A 19,218-nucleotide genomic window follows, 5' to 3' on the forward strand; every position below is an offset into this window, starting at 1 on the left:
GAGAGCGACACGCAGAGCAGTCAGACAGAGACACACACAGAGCAGACAGAGACACACATAGAGCAGATAGAAAGAGAGAGAGACACACAGAGCAGACAGACAGAGTGAGACACACACACAGAGCAGACACAGAGTGACACACAGACAGACAGAGAGAGTGAGACACACACACACAGAGCAGATAAACAGAGCGAGACACACACACATATCAGACAGACAGAGACACACACACAGAGCAGACAGAGAGAGAGAGAGACACACACACAGAGCAGACAGACAGAGCGAGACACACACACAGAGCAGACAGACAGAGCGAGAGAGACACACACAGCACACAGAGCAGCCAGCCAGCCAGACAGATATATATCGAGACACACACACAGAGCAGACAGACAGAGTAAGACACACACACAAAGCAGTCAGACAGACAGACAGAGAGATATCGAGACACACACACACACACACAGAGCAGCCAGACAGACAGACAGAGAGATATCGAGACACACACAGAGCAGAGAGACAGAGTGAGACACACACACACAGAGCAGACAGACAGACAGAGAGATATCGAGACACACACACACACAGAGCAGCCAGACAGACAGACAGAGAGATATCGAGACACACACACACAGAGCAGCCAGACAGACAGACAGAGAGATATCGAGACACACACACACAGAGCAGCGCCGGCGATGTCCACACCGCCGTTAAACGTCTCGGACGAGGAGCGACTCTCCGCCAATGGAAGCGGCCCCGTGACTCCGATCGGCCACGACGCTCCGCACGGGGTGAACTTCATCGCGCTCTCAGTGCTCATGGGCATCACGTCGGCTCTGTCCATCGCTTTCAACGGGCTGGTCGTCGTCGTCACCCTGCGCTCCAGGCTCCTGCGGAGGCCGCTCAACTACGCGCTGGTGAACTTGGCGTGCGCCGACCTGGGAATCTCGCTCAGCGGCGGTGTCATCACGACAGCGAGCAACGCCCGGGGAAGATTTGACCTGGGGACAGCCGCGTGCGTCGCCGATGGCTTTCTGGTGGCGGTGTTCGGTGAGGGTTTGTTTGTTGTTTGCGTTGTTGATGACAATAATGATTGATACTCTCTGGTTCATCTTCTTGGTTTTTTCGGTAAAGTCACGTAGAAGGGAAGTAATAAAATAATAATAAAACATAATAAAATAATACAAATAAAACATAATATTTTTATTATTTTATTACTTCCTTTCTACGTGACTTTACCGAAAGAACCAAGAAGATGAATCCCTGCAGTCACGAAAGCTTTAAATCGAAACTCTCTGGTTCTTTCGGTAAAGTCACGTAGATAGAGAAAATAACAATTAAAGAACACGACGTTTCGGTCGCAACACAAGCGTGCGTCATCAGGTGAGAGAGAATAATGATTGACATTACGCAGTGTGTACAGCCTACAGGACCACAATGCAGACACCCATGCAGGCTATTCCGACCGCGCCTTCCAAAAGCGTGCACAACTCTAACGCCGAGAAGGGGTTTGCGGAGTTTCTCTCCCCGTGGTCGCGTGGGTTTTTTTTCACTCCGGGTCCTCTGGTTTCCCCCCCCTCCCTCCGCTATTCAGAGTCATGCGTTTAGATTATTTATATATTTATTTTTGTCTGATATAAATGTCCACGTGATAAGCCACTTCGTCGAGCGATAATTTGTGGCCAAAGAACAAAAAAAACAACATCTTACATCTCGTCTCTTTGGTTATTTCGGTAAAGTCACGTATAGTATAAGCGAACGCTTGTGTTGCGCCCGAAACGTCGTGATTTATTTAATCTTATACCTACGTGACTTTACCGAAAGAACCAAAGAGTATGGATTCCTGCAGTCACGAAAGCTTCAAAATCAAGCTGATATCTCAGTGGGTTTTACCTGCCAAAATAAAGTCACGCTGTGCTCCAGGCTGCCGTGGCAGCCGCTCAACTTCGCTGCGCTGATGAACTTTCGGTGCGCCGTCCTGGGCATCTCGCTCAGTGGCGGTGTCATCACGACCGCAAAACAACGCGAGGGGAAGATTTGACCCGGGGCCAGCGGCGTGCAATGACGATAGCTTTCTTTCTGGTGGCGGAGTTCGGTGTTTGTTGTTGTTTACGTTGGTGACAACAATAATAATTTATGTTTATTTGGAAGGCGCCTTCCATTAATGTCTCAAGGCGCCTTGTACGCCCAAGAGAGAAAGAGAGCTTACATAGAATAAGCGCAATTAAGACGGCATATATTTTTAGACGCGACTTAAAAGTATCCACATTTTCGGTTAACGAATTTCCAACGTCATCATAACGGTCATCATGATGAGTTTTATTTTTATATTTTAGGTCATTTGTTTCCCTTTAATATACTTTGCAATCGTGTTTTTGCATTGTGTTGTTGTAATTTTCTGACCCCACGTCCCAACTGGACGTGTGTGAAAAAGAGCTTTATAGCTCATCGGATTCCTCCAGTACAATCATCAGCGACGCAATCACAAACTATGATAATTATCTTCCATCATTAGCAGTATCAAGGCTGATCAGTGAGAGATCGTGATGAAGGGATGCTACGGGGGTGGAGAGGAAAGGCCGTGTTCCATCACGACTCACTACTGGTACGAGCCACGGCTACGCACCACACTCTTGTCAACTGATTTAGAGCGCAGTGCGCTAACCACTGCGCCACCGCTCCCCCGACACATCCAATACCAACTAGTGACCGACTGATATACATTTGAATTACGTTCCATAACGCACCGAGGTCTGAAAGTTTGCACAAATATATAATTGTCAAACATTTTTGCTTGTACTGTACATAGAAAGATCCAACGTCATTACCTTGTCGAATTTGGACCCCACAATATTACAGCCTCTAGGTTGATGAATTCCACTCGTTGGGCAGGGTCATCCTAAAGTTTAAGAAGTTTCGTGATAAAATATATAATGATAATAGGGTTTTCTCCTTTTTATTCTGGCAACAAAACAGGTGTTAAGATGTTAAAACACCAAACTGAAACCTTTCACAAGGAATCATGTCTGCATTAACCACAATGCTTGTGGTCAGAATGCAAACCAAAAACATCCTCTGATAATATATGCATTGTCCTTGAAACTGATTGGTCCACACCAAAGACAGCTTTATTTTAGCAGGTACTGCCATAGTCAGCGTGCACTGCTGTAGTGATAGCAGGTACCACCACAGTCAGTGTGTACTGCTGTAGTCATAGCAGGTACCACCACAGTCGGTATGCACTGCTGTGGTGATAGTAGATACTGCTATCGAGTTGGCAGATGCTACTATATAGTAAATAGATACTACTATAGAGTCAGTAGATACTACTATACAGTCAGGAGATACTACTATAGAGTAGGTAGATACTACTGTAGGGTCAGTAGCTACTACTGGGCTCAGTAGATACAACTACAGAGTCAATAGATACTACTATAGGGTTAGTAGTTACTACTATATAGTAAATCGATACTACTATAGAGTTAGTAGTTATTACTATAGAGTAAATACATACATATAAGAGTATACATATTAGAGTATATATAAGAGTGCATATAAGAGTGCATATAAGAGAACATACCAACAATGGATTGTTCTTCTCTTCATAGCCGCAAAGGCAGCCCTATAATTCTCACGGTTGGTTACATACGGTGGGAAAGCAGTTCAACATACACACACACACAGACAATACATGCATAGTTTGATTGTAGTGGTCACCCATCCAAGGATTGCCCAAGCTCAAATTTGCTTCGCTATCCGAGATTCGTGATGCCATTTTTCACGTTCTGAGTTATTTAGTTCAAGAGTGCGCACTTACGTGGGATTTTGTACGCTTTGGCACTCGCTTTCAGAATCAGAATCTTAATTTAGACCGGAGAAGGAATCCGATAAGCTTCAAAGCACTTTTTGTCGCAGATGTCCAGTAGGGGTTGGTCAAATTAGAAAACAAATACAACGAATATAAAAACCTATAGGAGTGCAAAGTACAGGCAAGATAAGCAAGTCACGAAAAATACATAAATCAAATTGAAGTATATCCAGTCAGCACGAATTGCAAAAGTTTCTAAATTCCTGCCCATTTTTAAAATTATAAAATGGAGAAAGTATGGGCAAGGCAGCTAAACAATAACAACAACAGTCCCAGAACACAGCGCAATTAAAATAGCACTACAGATACACGCGTAAGGATCAAAGTTACAAATCACATTGGCAAATGTGTCTCTATCCAGCACTGATCCTCTGCTTCAGGATACTTTTTACTGGTAGGAACCCACTGGTTCCACCAGCCCACAGGAGATCATTGTGTCCGTCCATCGTGCAGGGAGGGGCTGGGTGGGGAGGGAGGGGCTGGGTGGGGTGGGGAGGGTGGGGAGGGGCTGGGTGGGGAGGGTGGGGCTGGGTGGGGGGTGGGAGGAGTGGGGCTGGTCACCCTGTGGTGCCCTTATAAACCTCAACGTTTAACCTACTCACGCCGGCTTGTGCCTGCCCTCACAGTCGGGCATATTTGCGGAATACACCACGCCGCCGTTGACCCTGGCCATTGACCGAGCAACCCAACGTTCCTACCAAATCCCTCCGCAGGAATGTTTTAAAGGACTGTTGCTTCAACAATTAGGTTTGGTTTAGTAAATCGGATGCTGATCCCTAGTGAGGACTGCAGATGCATGCATCAAATTGTGAGCTTGCGTGAAGCACAATAGGTATCGTGTGGACATCGAGCTCTTGCCATGCGAGCAAATCTATCTTGAAAGGATTTCAAATAATTCATCGTAGAGTATGTTTAAAAAATTAATGTGGCTTTACTGTCAAGAATATCACATGTTCGGGCATTAGCCCATACCGAATTCCTCATCGCCACGGGATAACAGAGCACCAAGGCCTTCACAAGTGGGTTTGTCTTGTTGTTATTTAACAAAAAGGGGTCACTCACAGGGTGAAATACTTATTTCGTCTCCAGAATAATGCCCCAGCACCGAGTCGTACATCAGGAGTTGAACACTGTGTCCCTGTCTCAGACACTGAAACGAACAATTGATGATTGTAAATTACAGGGGCAGGGTGCAAAGCAATAGTCTTCAGTGATTTGTTTCTATGCAGCTTCAGTTGATTTAGATTTGTCTGTCGCCTGATGAAGCTAGTTCTAAATACTGGCGAAACGTCGTACTCAGATTGTAAATATTGTGGATGTGCTCTCCAACACACCGGTGTGCTGTACTAGTAACGAATTGGCATGTTCTGTTTACATGACTAACCTTACTAATTGACTGTGTCGGGTGGTGTCGCGTTTAACGACACATTTATATATTTAGGCGATCTAACCCAAAAAAAACCTCTATTATGGTTGATATTGGTCGCGAAAGCCTCCGTGTTAAATTGATTTAGATTTTTCGTGTCTTTAGGTTTATTGTCCTTCCCCTGCACCTCCGATTAGCACGGTTGGCTACGTACGGTGCGAAAGAAGTTCAACATACACACACATACATTACGTATGAAGGCACAATCCCTGCAATTACAGTACTTGCTCATACCGCTGAATTATTTCTTCTACTTGTGAACGAAAATTCCAGCCTATGATTGGCACTTGAGAATTGTAGAGTGAGGGAATTGCGTATGGGATGATCGCATTAAATGATATGTGTGGATTGGTGCGGAGAAATTCACTTTGGCCAATTACGCAACGTGGTTGATAATGGTGCAGCCCTGTCATGTATTTGCTCACGTGACTGCTAGCGGAAGGGCCTTAAGTACAGAGAGTGCCTCTCTTGACATTGCTTTGCTCTTGCACGCTGCTGGCAAGACATCTTGAAAGAGGTGGGAGAACCCAAACTTGGCTCTACCACAGGAGCCACACTCGACTCGTTGATGTTCAACTGAACCCTGCGAAGCGGTGCATCACTGGAACCCTCAAGTCGGGCCCTGCACCCTGGCTGCCCTGTGCTGTCACAAATCTCTCCCCCACCCATCTGCGAATCGCATTCCCATTCACCAGGACTTCAATAACTTCCCTCCTTATCGCTTGAAGTCACGCTGCAAGCCCTTTCGGACCAATCCGCTTAACCTCCATCGATGTGAATTCATCCCCGATGAAGCTTGGACGGCTGAATGGAGTTCAAAGCAACTCACAAATATCAAAGAACCAACAAGGAAGATCACTGGGTTTGATCTTCCACGAAGCTCATGATCCACCCTAAACCGCATCCGCACAAACCATGGCAGTTGCGGATACTGTACCTGATGATGCACAAATGGAAGCTGGAAAAAAATACTCCGGTATGCGACTGTGGTCACCCAGAACAGACCGTACAACGAATAAAGACGCAACGCCCGATCCACAAATACGAAGGAGACACCAAAGCGACGACGGTACACTCCGCTGCTCCTGACACCCGTATCTGGACTTGACCACCTGAACGTGGAATTGTAGTCGTTGTTCATCGCTCTGCATCTACATCAGCAGCCAATCTGAAAGACTCCACCACACCAGAGGTCGAGGGTGTGGGAGGAGGGGGGTTTAAAGATATTGCATCATTGTTTCAACTACTATGCCGGGAGCCCGAATCAAGTTGGCGACCTCTGGATTACAATTCCAGTATACAGACAATGACTCCATGTCACAGCATCCGTTCGAAATACAAATGAACGGAAAACGCAATCTTAAGGTCTTTCGGTGCCACTTGTCTCTGGCACTTTTAATATCGACCTCGCCTGTCTTGCCACATCAAGCCTCCTCCAATGCAGACAACGAATATAATTCACCGAATGGGGAGCCGCTGTTGTAAGTGACAATGAGTGCACACTTGCGATCCGGCACCACGGAGGCGAGGGGGTGGTGGGTCGCGTAGACGTGTGAAGAACTCCAAACCCTGCTGGGCTACGAGGTGGCGAGAGAGGCAGGCAGTACAGCAAGTGGGTCATTCGCCCACTTGTGAAATCCTCTTCCTTTCACCTGCTATAAATGCAAATTATTCTTCTTGGTTCTTTCGGTAAAGTCACGTAGAAGGGAAATAATAAAATAATAAAAATAAAACATAATAAAATAATTCTCACGACGTTTCGGCCACAACGCAAGCAGCCATCCTCAGGTGAAGAACAGGTCTGTCGGGAAGACAGCGTTGTGGCCGAAACGTCGTGAGAATTATTTTATTATGTTTTATTTTTTATTATTTTATTATTTCCCTTCTACGTGACTTTACCGAAAAAACCAAGAAGATGAATCCCTGCAGTCACGAAAGCTTTAAATCGAAAAAAACAAATTATTATTGCTATTATTCTGATTTCCCCCTACGCACTATAGACACTGGCCAAACATCCTAATGCTTGCACCAAGGTGGCAAGATGTTAACTCCCTCGCCTGGTATGTAGGAGGTCGTGGGTTCGATCATGATCCTGACTCCTGCTGTATATTTGGAGTTTGCATGTTCTCCCCGTGATCTGCGGGTCCTCCGGTTTTCCCCTCCACATTTAGAAACATGTGTTTAGAGTATTTGGCTGCTATAAATATCCATGTGATGGAAAGCTACTTGGTTGAGTTATCATTTGTGGTCAGGTCGCGTCTGAAAAAGAGTTATACAGTGGGCCTTGCCGAGTAAATAAAAATGGTTTCGTTTATAAAAATAGCCTTGAGACTCAGTGAGCCTTTTCTGGATAATTACTCGAACATTAAAAATAAAAAGGTGGCAGAAGAGCACAATAACAAATGAATTACTTTAAACGCTGTGTGTGTGTATGCCTGCAATTATACAATTATATCGAACACATTTCGACGTGACTTTACCGAAAGACCCCAAATAGTAACATAATTGTTCGTTGAAAGTGTACTTTATAGGCACAAACAACCTCGTTTCAATGCAATGACCCCCCTCCCCCACGCCTCTGTCCACACAGCAGTAGAAATGGTCACATCCCAGATAATAGATTGGCAGGTCAAGTGTTTTTTTGTTAAATACTTTAAAACAACACGTAGGATTTGCTGTAGAATTACAAAATACCTGACCGTTTTTCCCCTTTTATACCAAGCCAAAAATGATTGCACAGGAGTGCCAGTGATTTCGCTTAATAAGGCAAAAATATTTCTACGACTCCTTTCAAACATCCTTTTTGCGAATCGCACACAGTATGTCCACAATACAACACAGTCGTTCAGCAGGCCGCCTGCGGTGGGTTACAGTGTGGGTATCCCCAACTCTTCAAAGTCGTCTGGCCAGCGTGGAAGTGTAGGCCGACAATGCCCTGTAGAGCAGGGGTCCCCAACCCCCGGGCCACGGACCGGTACCGGTCCGTGTCCTGTTAGGAACCGGGCCGCACAGCAGAAGGAGGTGAGAGCGGTGAGTCCGCGCGTGGCCCGCACCATTATTTTATTATTCACCACTTCCATCCGCGCCTCTTTCCCGCACCGCGCATTTGTCTCAGTCACGGTGTTGGTAAGCCCACAAGCTCTAACCCCTAGTAGCCACAATGAGTAAAAAAACAAACGTCGCTGGAGAGCTTCTTTGAAAAGGGTGAACGACCCAATGATGAACCCCCCCCCCCCGGTCCGTGAAAAAATGTCTTCCACGAGACCAGTACCTGGTGCCAATAAGGTTGTGGACCGCTGCTCTAGACGATGGAAGCTTCTCGAGATTTCCCTCTCGCGATGGGCCCTTCCGCCAGCAGTGGCGTGAGCAAGACATTGCGGCTTTGCGCCTTCACATTTCGCGGGCCACAATCGCGGTACGGAATTAATTGTGGGAAAAAGCAGCGAAGATCTGCGAGCATCTAAGTGGACCGCAAGTGATCAGATCACACAATTGACTGCAAGTTACACATCTGTCAGGCCTGGATGATTGACTGCACAAATAAAATAAAAAATATTTTGAGCGCGATGCCAACGACTGGACCTTGATGCGAAATTAAACGGGGCATCTCTATTCTGGGCGCAAGCGCTGTCGTCACTGGATCACGAGTTCCACACACAGTAGGTCACTGATGCATCCCACGTGTGAAAGTTGCGAGAAATGTACAAACTGAACACACTGTCATTTTCGCAAATGCTGTACAATGAGAAAAGTGAGTCCGCTTTCAGGTCTCCAGCACAAAAGCCATTCCACGTGAAATATATTCAGTTTTTTTGTTCTTTGTTTTGGGGGAAAAGGAATTTCCTGTCGAAATATTGAGATGAAAAAGTCGAGTTTTTTTAAGCATACTTTTTTGTGCTGAGCTCAAAAGTTGTTTTGTCTTTTATGCGTGGCCATCTGTGTTGAACGTCATCAACATCAGCCGTGATCTATCCACTGCTAGATGAAGGACCCCCTCAACTTCATTGGCATCCATTGCGATGCTCGCATTGATGCAATCCATATCACTCCCGATCTCACCTCTCCATCTGCACGGTTGTGCATGCCCTATTTCGTGGGCTGCCATTCAGTCATCAGTCTCGTCTATGGGTTATCGTTCCTTCTGGCCAAGTGCCCTGACCACAGCGTGTATCCAAACAATCACGTCAGAAAACATACGGGTGCACAGATGCTAGCGCCAAGGCCGTAATTATTATATAAATTGGGGGGGGGGACACATCCCCCCCCAATATTCAAATATGTTCAAAATGCCCCCCCCCCTCCCAATATATTGCTATAAAAATATAAAAAGGTAATCATAATTGCTATGCTATGTAAATAAAAATAACAATTTGCTAAACCTTGGCCACAATATCTTGGCTTGTCTTCATATAAATCAATGCATAGATTGCTGTTTATATGATTGTCGTTATGGTTGTACTTTATTAATCCCTAATCCCAAACATTACATGCAATGAAACAAGAAATGGTAAGAAAAGTAAAAACAGAGCAATGCAATACAATACACTATTAGACATTATTGTAAAAAATAAAATCCATCCCATGTTCTTATTCTTTGGTTCTTTCGGTTAAGTCACGTCTAAAGATAAAATAATAAATTAAAATAAAAGCATATTACGACGTTTCGATTGCAACACAAGCAATCATCATCAGGCAAAAAAAGAAATAGCAACAAAAAATCTAACTAGAAAACTATAGACAGACATACAAGCAGACAGACATCACACGGACACACAGAGAGAGGACACATATCGGCACAAAGAGAGGGGTCGTTTCTGTGACGGTCCCTTAAATATAGAGAGGGGGGCAGGGACGGAGAGAGGGACGGAGAGAGGGACCGTCACAGAAACGACCCCTCTCTTTGTGCCGATATGTGTCCTCTCTCTGTGTGTCCGTGTGATGTCTGTCTGCTTGTATGTCTGTCTATAGTTTTCTAGTTAGATTTTTGTTGCTTTTTCTTTTTTTGCCTGATGATGATTGCTTGTGTTGCAATCGAAACGTCGTAATATGCTTTTATTTTAATTTATTATTTTATCTTTAGACGTGACTTAACCGAAAGAACCAAAGAATAATTCCTGCAGTCACGAAAGCTCCATAATTAAGATCCATCCCATGTGTTAGTATTTTTTTAATATTTAATGCAGGAAATTAGTTTTCAAATTTAGATTTTTTTTTCTGGGTTTGGACTCCCAGACCCCCTGGAAGATTTGGTCCCCCCCAATGTTGACTCCATGGCTACGGCCTTGGCTAGCGCCCACACAACAAACTTTTACTACGAAATAATCTGTTTGCCATGTAACTATAATTTCTAAAAGGAAAATAACCAATATGCTAGATGATGTTCAGAAATTATGAACGCATGGACAGGTTAAGCGAGCAGCGGAAACCCGCGGGACGTGGAGGGGAGCTTCGTTACCTTGAACCTGTCTAAGGACAGAGCAATAATCAATTATTTCAAGAGATAAATTTATATTTAAAGTTATTAAAATATATATATGAAGTGCAATAGACCACCAAGAGGTTTCAGAGCACTATGCAGTATAACAAAACTAGTTTTTAGAACAGTAAAAACCCAATTTCTCCATAATACGTTTAGACATCTTATGAACTAAGAAACTTTTTTAATTACTACTATAATGAGCCAAGAATTCTGCTCGTGTGTCATTAATATTCATGAGCCGGTGGAGATTTTTACACTCACGCAGAAGAAGATCGAGTGGAATTTTTTTTTCCCGCATATTCGCTTTAAGTTTTACGTCTCGTTATTGAAAGTGAATCTAATACATAATTCTACGCAGCAACAAAGTGGATTTGGTGTCTTTATTCATTTATTCAGCACTTGAGACAAAAGGTAAGTCTAATTGATGCTTCTACATTATGATAAAATAGACATTTCTCAGCGATTTTCCATATATTGTATCGAATTATAATTTATTTCAACCCCAGCGACCGAAAGCAGAAGAGAATAAAGTATCAGAGCAGTTAATTTAAACAAATTGAAGGTCAGTTATGTGCAGCGCTACAGTGACATGAAGTGAGGTGTTTTATGACGTTTGTTTCGTGGCAGATTCACTGCCATTAATACAGTGCTAAAGTGAACTGCAGTGAAGTGTTTGATGACATACTTTCGGGCAAGATTCACTGCCATTAAACTTACACAAGACACAATTATACTCTGGACAATTTTTTCGTAAATAGTACAGCTTCCGTCCTAGGACTGGCAAACAAGATAGTGAGATCGCTTAAATTCACGCGATCTAACCCAAAAAGCCTCTATTATGAATTATGAAATTGTCTGTTCTAAATGCCAGCTGCAACGGAGTGCACACACAAATGTGCATTTGTTGAAGCTGGCATTTGTGTGCAACCGTTTGCTGTGTACCTGCGGGAAACTCTGGTTAGCTCGGGCCCAGGTGCAAGGGTTGACCTGCCTCCCCCTGTCCAATTTCTCCCCTCTTCGTAGCCCCCCAGGCCCCCTTGGAAGATGGAGCGATGAAATCATTCATAATCAACGTTTTTGGGTTTAGATCGCGTTATTTATAAATGTGTCGTAACCCTCCACCACCCGACACGGCCAATCAGTAAAAAAAAAGTGTCACGTTGACAAAAGACAAATAGTTCACTGCTTTAACCCCACCGGTGTGTTGAAGCGTGAAACCACAACACACCGGTGGGCTAAAGCAGTGAACTATTTGTCTTTTGTCAACGTGACACTTTTTTTTTACTGATTGGCCGTGTCGGGTGGTAGAGGGTTACGACACATTTATAAATAACGCGATCTAAACCCAAAAACGTTGATTATGAATAATATTGGTCGCTAAAGCCTACGTGTGTTAAGCGATGAAATCAGTTCGTGTGCAGGTGCGAGGCGGATTATTGACATTGCCGGTTTAGAGACTCGGGGAAGCTTTCGCCCGGCGCTCGATTGACCCGCGGGCTGATGATGACGATGATGAAAACAACAAAAATTATAATTCTCGCCTCCGATTCGCACGGTTGTTGACGCACGGTTGCGAAAGAAGTTCAACGCACACGCTGCACGTGGGATTGGCGAGCGCGCTCATTTTGGTGATTTCGAAAGTGCATTGGTTTGCCCATGTTTGTTTGTTGTAGTACAGAGTTAGACTGATGGCCTTAATCTAAGCTGTCTTGTGGTTGTTGTTGTTGTTGTTTGACTTTCATCCCACTGGGATTTTTGCACACAGCGTTGGTGTACGGTGTTTTTTTCTGCAATATTTTGCTGTCTTTTCTTGGATTTTCTGTTTGCACTTAGTCACATAGTCACTTTAAGATGTTTTTTTGTTCATGTTTTTTGTTTGTTGCGGTTGCACCCGATTCAAGAGCCGAATGGCTCACAGGGCTACTACTAATAAATAAACTTGAGCGTGACCGTGCACAGGTATCCGCGAGTATCCTCACGGCTCCCCCCCCAACACCCCTTCACCACCACCACCACGGTTGTTGCGTTCTGTCCCCACGCCCGGCTAGGCATGACGGCGCTCATCACGGTCTGCGTGCTCGCCGTGGAGCGCTACGTGGTGGTCTGCAAGCCGCTCGGCAGTGTGCACTTTGGCACGCAGCACGGCCTCTGCGGAGTGGCCATCTCGTGGGCTTGGGCCCTTGCGTGGAGCATGCCGCCTCTCTTCGGCTGGGGCCGCTACCACTACGAGGGCGTGGGCACGTCCTGCGCGCCCGACTGGGCTGACAGCAGCCCGTCGGGACGCAGCTACATGACCGCGTACTTCATCTTCTGCTTCGCGCTGCCCATGATCATCATACTGTTCTGCTACACCAAGCTGATGATCTCCATACACAAGGTTGTGCTCGCAATTGCGCGCAGACGCTCGTTCGGCCGGCGGTTGTGAATTGTTGTTTTGGGGGGGGTTATTAAATTGGTTTGTGCTTGTTAAAGTGATTTCAAGTAAGGTTGAAAGTGTGAATGCGTTGGCTCCGTCCGTCATCTGAAAACCGGCCAAATTGATCGGTTGCCCAGCTTGGTGACATGAACCAGAGCATGAAGGTTTTCTTTATAATGCAAATATGAAAATGATTTTTTTTACGTTAGTGGAAAAGCTGAAAGCGTTACATGTTGTGTCAATGTCCCAGTGTGTGATATATCATTGCTGATCAGTGCCGCAGTGTCTGATTGTAGAATTGCTGGTCAATGTCCCATTGTCTGATTATATCAGTGTCAATGCCCCAGTGTCTGATTATATCATTGCTGGTCGATGGTCGTGCGCAGGTCTCAAAGCTTGGCTTGAGTGCCAATGACACAGCCGAGAGGAAGGTCGGAGTCATGGTGGTCGTGATGATATTTGCCTTCTTCCTCTGCTGGCTGCCTTACGCTGCACTGGCCATTGCTGTTGTCATCAAGCCGGACCTGAAGGTTTGTGGCCTTTTCTTCTTTAACAGCTTTCGTCCTCACATTTGACTTGCCGCATTCCGCTCAAGCACCCAAGCGATGAAACCGATTTCTGTATCAGTGGGCTCACATGACCGAATTGGTGAGAATGCACCTGGACTTGTCAGATCTTTCATAGTAAGCAGGTTTGAACTTCGAGTTCATTTCAAGTTCAAGTTCATTTTTTAAGTATAGCCCTGTGAGCCATTCGGCTCTTGAATCAGGTGCAACCGCAACAAACAAAAAACATGAACAAAAAACATCTTAAAGTGAATATGTGACTAAGTCCAAACAGAAAATCTAAGAAAAGACAGCAAAATATTGCATAAAAAAACACCGTACACCAACGCTGTGTGCAAAAATCCCAGTGGGATGCAAGTCAAACAACAACAACAACAACCATAATACAACTTAGATTAAGGCCATCAGTCTAACTCTGTACTACAACAAACAAACATGGCTAATGCTTGGATGGGTGACCACAATGCATGCTAGGTTGCCATAAGCGGCTGTGGTGCTAAGGTACGGGGTGGACGGTGCAGAATAATGTGTATTTGTAATGTGACTCGATGCTACCAGGTCTTTACACCCCGGGGTCAGAAGCGCACACTGACTTCGTGGTGAAATATGATCAAATAACCACTGCGAACCACATGGCATAAGGAGGCCATCATCCAGCAGTGGATTTGCCAGGGCAGCAACACGGCTGAGCAGAATAATGTTTGGCTCTTGTTGCAAAGGTTCGTAGTACGAGCCTAGTGGCCACCCTGGTTAATACTCTGGGTGTATTGACCAAATAAATACGAGCTGTATGTTGCACAGCGGGTGTTCGAGGTCATGTGACGATATGCGAAAACTATTAGCCGTGTGTGCCCTCATCATGGCCCAAGTTTGGCAAGTTTAAAAACATTATTCACAAATTTCCTAATAATTTGAATCAGATGCAGTTCCTACTAATTCCGATTGTGTTTTGTGAACCATTCAGGTGCCCCCTGTCACCGCCTCTATTCCGGTTTACATGGCCAAGTCGAGTGGTGCTTACAACCCCATCATATACATCTTCATGCACAGACAGGTAAACCACATAGTCACTTGAAATTGTAATCATCGAAAAGAGCCGTTGCTAGCGCACACTGCAATCACATGTTACACAAATAGCGGAGGTAGCGATGGCAAATCCTGTTAGCAAGCTGACAAGCCACTCTACTGAAGGGGCCTTCATCCTTTAGTCTATGTCACTGCACAGAGAAATGTGCGAGCTGACAAAATGCCAACGGCCATTCAAGTGCAATGGTGGAGCCAGGATTTTCAGGTAGGGTGGGCAACCCCTCCAGCTATGAAAAATGATAGAGGAGTTGTTGGTAAGTAAGGAATTGTCCCTTGCTTTTTATTCGACGCGCGTGCGGCGATGGCGCAGCCATCGATCGAGGGTCGAATTCGAACCGTGTGTGATCAGCATCGCGCTCGCTGAAGGTGTTTGCCTTCAGGGAAGTCGTGTCATGTATACACAACTGCGCACAATTCTGAGTCACTTATAACCGCTTTGCCGTTACTTATTGCCAATTATGGACTCAGACTATTGTCCTATCATCTCATAGAGTCCCTGGCACGTAATAATATGCTACACAGTGGCAGTGGGGGTCGCAAAATGCCGATTTATTACTAATAAACCCCAATGATCCAATCGAAATTAGGGATTTCGATCGGATCATTGGGGGGTCACGTGCCACCCCCCCCCCCCCCCCCCCCCCACTGGCTTCGCCAGTGTTCAAGTGAATGTACATCTTAAGTACCTGCACCTACACTCATGCACTGATGTTTTAACATGCATGCTCCAATTATGCGCTGTTCACAGCATCGTGTTTGTAATTTTGAAAAAAACTTGTTCGTAAGAATTTTGCGGTCAATGTCGCCCATAACGATACAAAACTGCCTAATGCTGTTATATTGCTAAGATGCCCAGTTTGTCTGAAAGCGAATGATTTAGGGGTTCTGTAGTTTACGTGAAAGAATGTGAATATGACGTGGGAGGAGCTCCATAATATTTCCTTAAAGTACCGCAGTGTCTCAACTGTGACGTGTGTTTGCGACCTGTGTTTTATCGACAAAGTTGGGAGTCTGGCTTGTAATCCTGAGAATGAATAATCTTCCCGTGAACATGTTTTATCCTGATCGGTCAGAATAATCTTCCAGAAGACATGCCCCCCCTCCCCATTTTAAAGCAGCGCCTTCATCATTAATTGACACGTGGCTCTCCATTGAACTCTATTCTCCCGATTATAAAACACACTTTTTTCCCCCATGCTCATTCTATATCTTGTAACACTATATTTTACACCCTTGTTTCCCACTTTCCCAGGGCTACATATCTTCTAGAATATTCTTTTTTTCAAAATGACCCCCAAAGCTAATGGAATGTACAATATCGTTTTATATATTTGTAGACAATAGAATCTTTCTTAAATTTGCTTTTACCCACAATTCTCACAATTCTCCACAACAACGCATCATGAGTTTGAGTACAGTTTATTTTTATCCTTTAACCAGGTCCCATCATTTACATGGAGTGAGCTTGCCGATAACACCTGGTTATACGCTGCAATATTTTAACAGGCCTGACTGCTTAAGAGATTAAGAGACTCAGAAGGCTGCTGCTTGGAAATATTGTTCTGGGAAGTCAAAAGGCCGATGGACTATAAAAAATTAAAATATATGGAGAGACGGCATGGAAGTTAAATATTCTATTTACTTTCACCCAAAGTTTGGGGTGCATCTGACTCACCGAATCATATTAAAATCCAGACAATGCGGTAACAATAAGCGGCTTATGAGCTTATTTATATGGTTAATTGATGATTGGTTAAATTTCGATTTAAAGCTTTCGTGACTGCAGAGATTCATCTTCTTGGTTCTTTCGGTAAAGTCACGTAGAAGGGAAGTAATAAAATAATAAAAATAAAACATAATAAAATAATTATCACGACGTTTCGGCCACAACGCAAGCAGCCGTGGTTTCACCTGAGGACGGCTGCTTGTGTTGTGGCCGAAACGTCGTGAGAATTATTTTATTATGTTTTATTTTTATTATTTCATTACTTCCCTTCTACGTGACTTTACCGAAAGAACCAAGAAGATGATGATTGGTTGTTAAAGTGCTGCCTTATTCGCATTGACGCGGGTGTTTGTGTTCTTGTGTGCTTCAGTTCCGGGAGCACATCTCGCGCATGTTTTGTGACCATCGTAATCAAAGCAGCCGAATAAAACCCGAAGAGAACACGATGCAGAGGCTACAGCCCGCTTAAAGTCACCGGGATCACTCGGGATGGATGAAGAAATCGTTGTAAGCCAAGGTTCAACGTTAACAACACACCCCCCGCATACACTGAGATTCAGATATACACCACTCGATTTGAAGCTTTCGTGCCTACAGGAATCCATACTCTCTGTTTTTTTCGGTAAAGTCACGTAGATAGAAAAAAGTATTGAATAAAAGAAAACACTATTCTATTATTGTTGCTTCTATCGATGTGACTTTACCGAAAGAACCAGAGAGTAGAAACACTGCTCTCTGTCAATCCATTGCCGGGTGCATGCCTCCCTCAAACTCACTCGGTCATGATTCTGTGTGACCGCTCATATTGTCCCCACTGTTGTTCGACCCTGCGTCATCTCGCCGTGGTGAGTGTGGGTTGACGAAGAGGGAGGAACCTAGGGCGAGTTCGGATATCACTCGCCAGGGAAACAAACTCAGGTTGGCGGGTTCATAGCGCGGTGCGCTAATCACTGCGCCACCACTCCTCTCCATAGACGAAGTATTGTAAAGTACAGCCGCTATCATCTGGATTATATTCGATGTTTGCATGCTGAACTTCTTTTGCATCGTACGTAGCCAACCGTGCTAATTGGAGATGTATTAATACACTGCGTAACAAAACGTGAATGTCCACCTTTGTCACGAATTGCAGATATGCAATCAGATTGTGTCTTTGTGACATGTTTAGATTTTTTTGCGATTGGCTTTGGAGCGCATGATTTTTGTCCACTTTGTTTTTTGCCAGAAAGAAAATTTTTCTCAGTGATGTTGAAAAATAACAGTTGTGTTTTTTTGTCTACATTTCTACTGTAATATGAACACCTCCAAGCGCATCAATCACGACACCTTCTTGTGCAGTTTATGACATTTCATTAGCAAGCCTTGTGCATGTTGTGAGAAAATTATCATTTCACTTGAGATCACTTAATAATCAGTGTTTCATCGTCATGTGCTTGTGAGATTGTTATTATCTTTCACTATATGCAGTGAGTGGTGATGGCGTCTCTGCCAGTGATTGCAAAATAACCGTTAAATTGTGTTACATTATTGATATGTAGAAGTAGCCTGTGCTATTTTCCTCAATAAAGTGTTCGATCTATTTGGCGTCTCTCTGTATATATAAAGTGTATACCTAGATATTACTGTAGTGAGTGACTTGAAATTGTTTATTTTGTAAACACAACGCTAAACATATCTAGTTGTTCATAATAAAGGTTTTTGGGTTAGATCGCGTTATTTATAAATGTGTCGTAACCCTCCACCACCCGACACGGCCAAAGAGTAAAAAATGTGTCACGTTTACAAGGGACAAATAGTTCACTACTTTAGCCCACCGGTGAGTTGAAGAGTGAATCAACATCATTTAAAATTTGAGTACGACGTTTCGCTAGTAATTGCATCCAGCTTCATCGGGCAATTTGCCAGAATGGTGATGCTCTCCTCTTGATCCCGGTCTTAAATAGAGCAGCAGCAGGGTGACGTAAAAAATGTACTGTGGCACAATATTGATTTATTTTCAGGTAGGACAAATGCGGGGCTTAATTTCTCGGTAAATTTGTGAAAACGCTGCTAGGCTTAGCTTGGAGTGGGCTGGTACTACCACTGTCACTATTGTACAGCGAATTCATAATAACCCTAAACAGTCCTGTATTATTCTACCATATATCTTATACGCCTATAAAGATGATGTTGATAACAATTACAAGGACAGAAATAAGGCAAGATGTGTGGCAAAAAAATGCTGGCACAAGGTTCTTGGACTGTTCCGAATTTAGTGCTGGCTAAATTTATCGAGATTCATTGCAAATCTGGCTGTCGCCTGATGAAGCTAGTTGTAATTACTGGCGAAACGTCGTACTCAGATCGTAAATGTTGTGGCTTGGTTCTCCAACACACCGGTGTGCTGTGCTAGTGACGAATTGGCACGTTCTGTTTACGTGACAAACCTTACTAGTTGGCTGTGTCGTTTGGTGGCGGGTTTTAACGACACATTTATATATTTACGCATTCTAACCCAAAAAAATCCTCTATTATGGATGATATTGGTCGCGAAAGCCTACGTGTTCAATAACTGTGATCTTTGGACAACGTGTATTTTATGTTTCTCATTAAACACAGCTTGAAATGTGGAGTACGTGTGACTACAAACGATTGCTGTCACAATTGACTTG

At 44.2% G+C, this 19,218-nt stretch overlaps 1 protein-coding gene across 1 annotated transcript; it reads left to right on the plus strand.

The window, feature by feature from the left end:
- Window positions 1–19,218, plus strand: LOC133356556 (parapinopsin-like). Its single transcript, XM_061574133.1, has 5 exons — window positions 1–1,050; window positions 12,822–13,150; window positions 13,576–13,719; window positions 14,720–14,809; window positions 16,938–19,218. Exons 1-5 carry the CDS (start codon window positions 696–698, stop codon window positions 17,034–17,036), a joined length of 1,017 nt encoding a protein of 338 aa, XP_061430117.1. The 5' UTR covers window positions 1–695; the 3' UTR covers window positions 17,037–19,218.

This window comes from Lethenteron reissneri, chromosome 54 (assembly GCF_015708825.2).
Source record: "Lethenteron reissneri isolate LAM-NWPU_2019-01 chromosome 54, ASM1570882v1, whole genome shotgun sequence".
Taxonomy (NCBI): Eukaryota; Metazoa; Chordata; class Hyperoartia; order Petromyzontiformes; family Petromyzontidae; genus Lethenteron; species Lethenteron reissneri.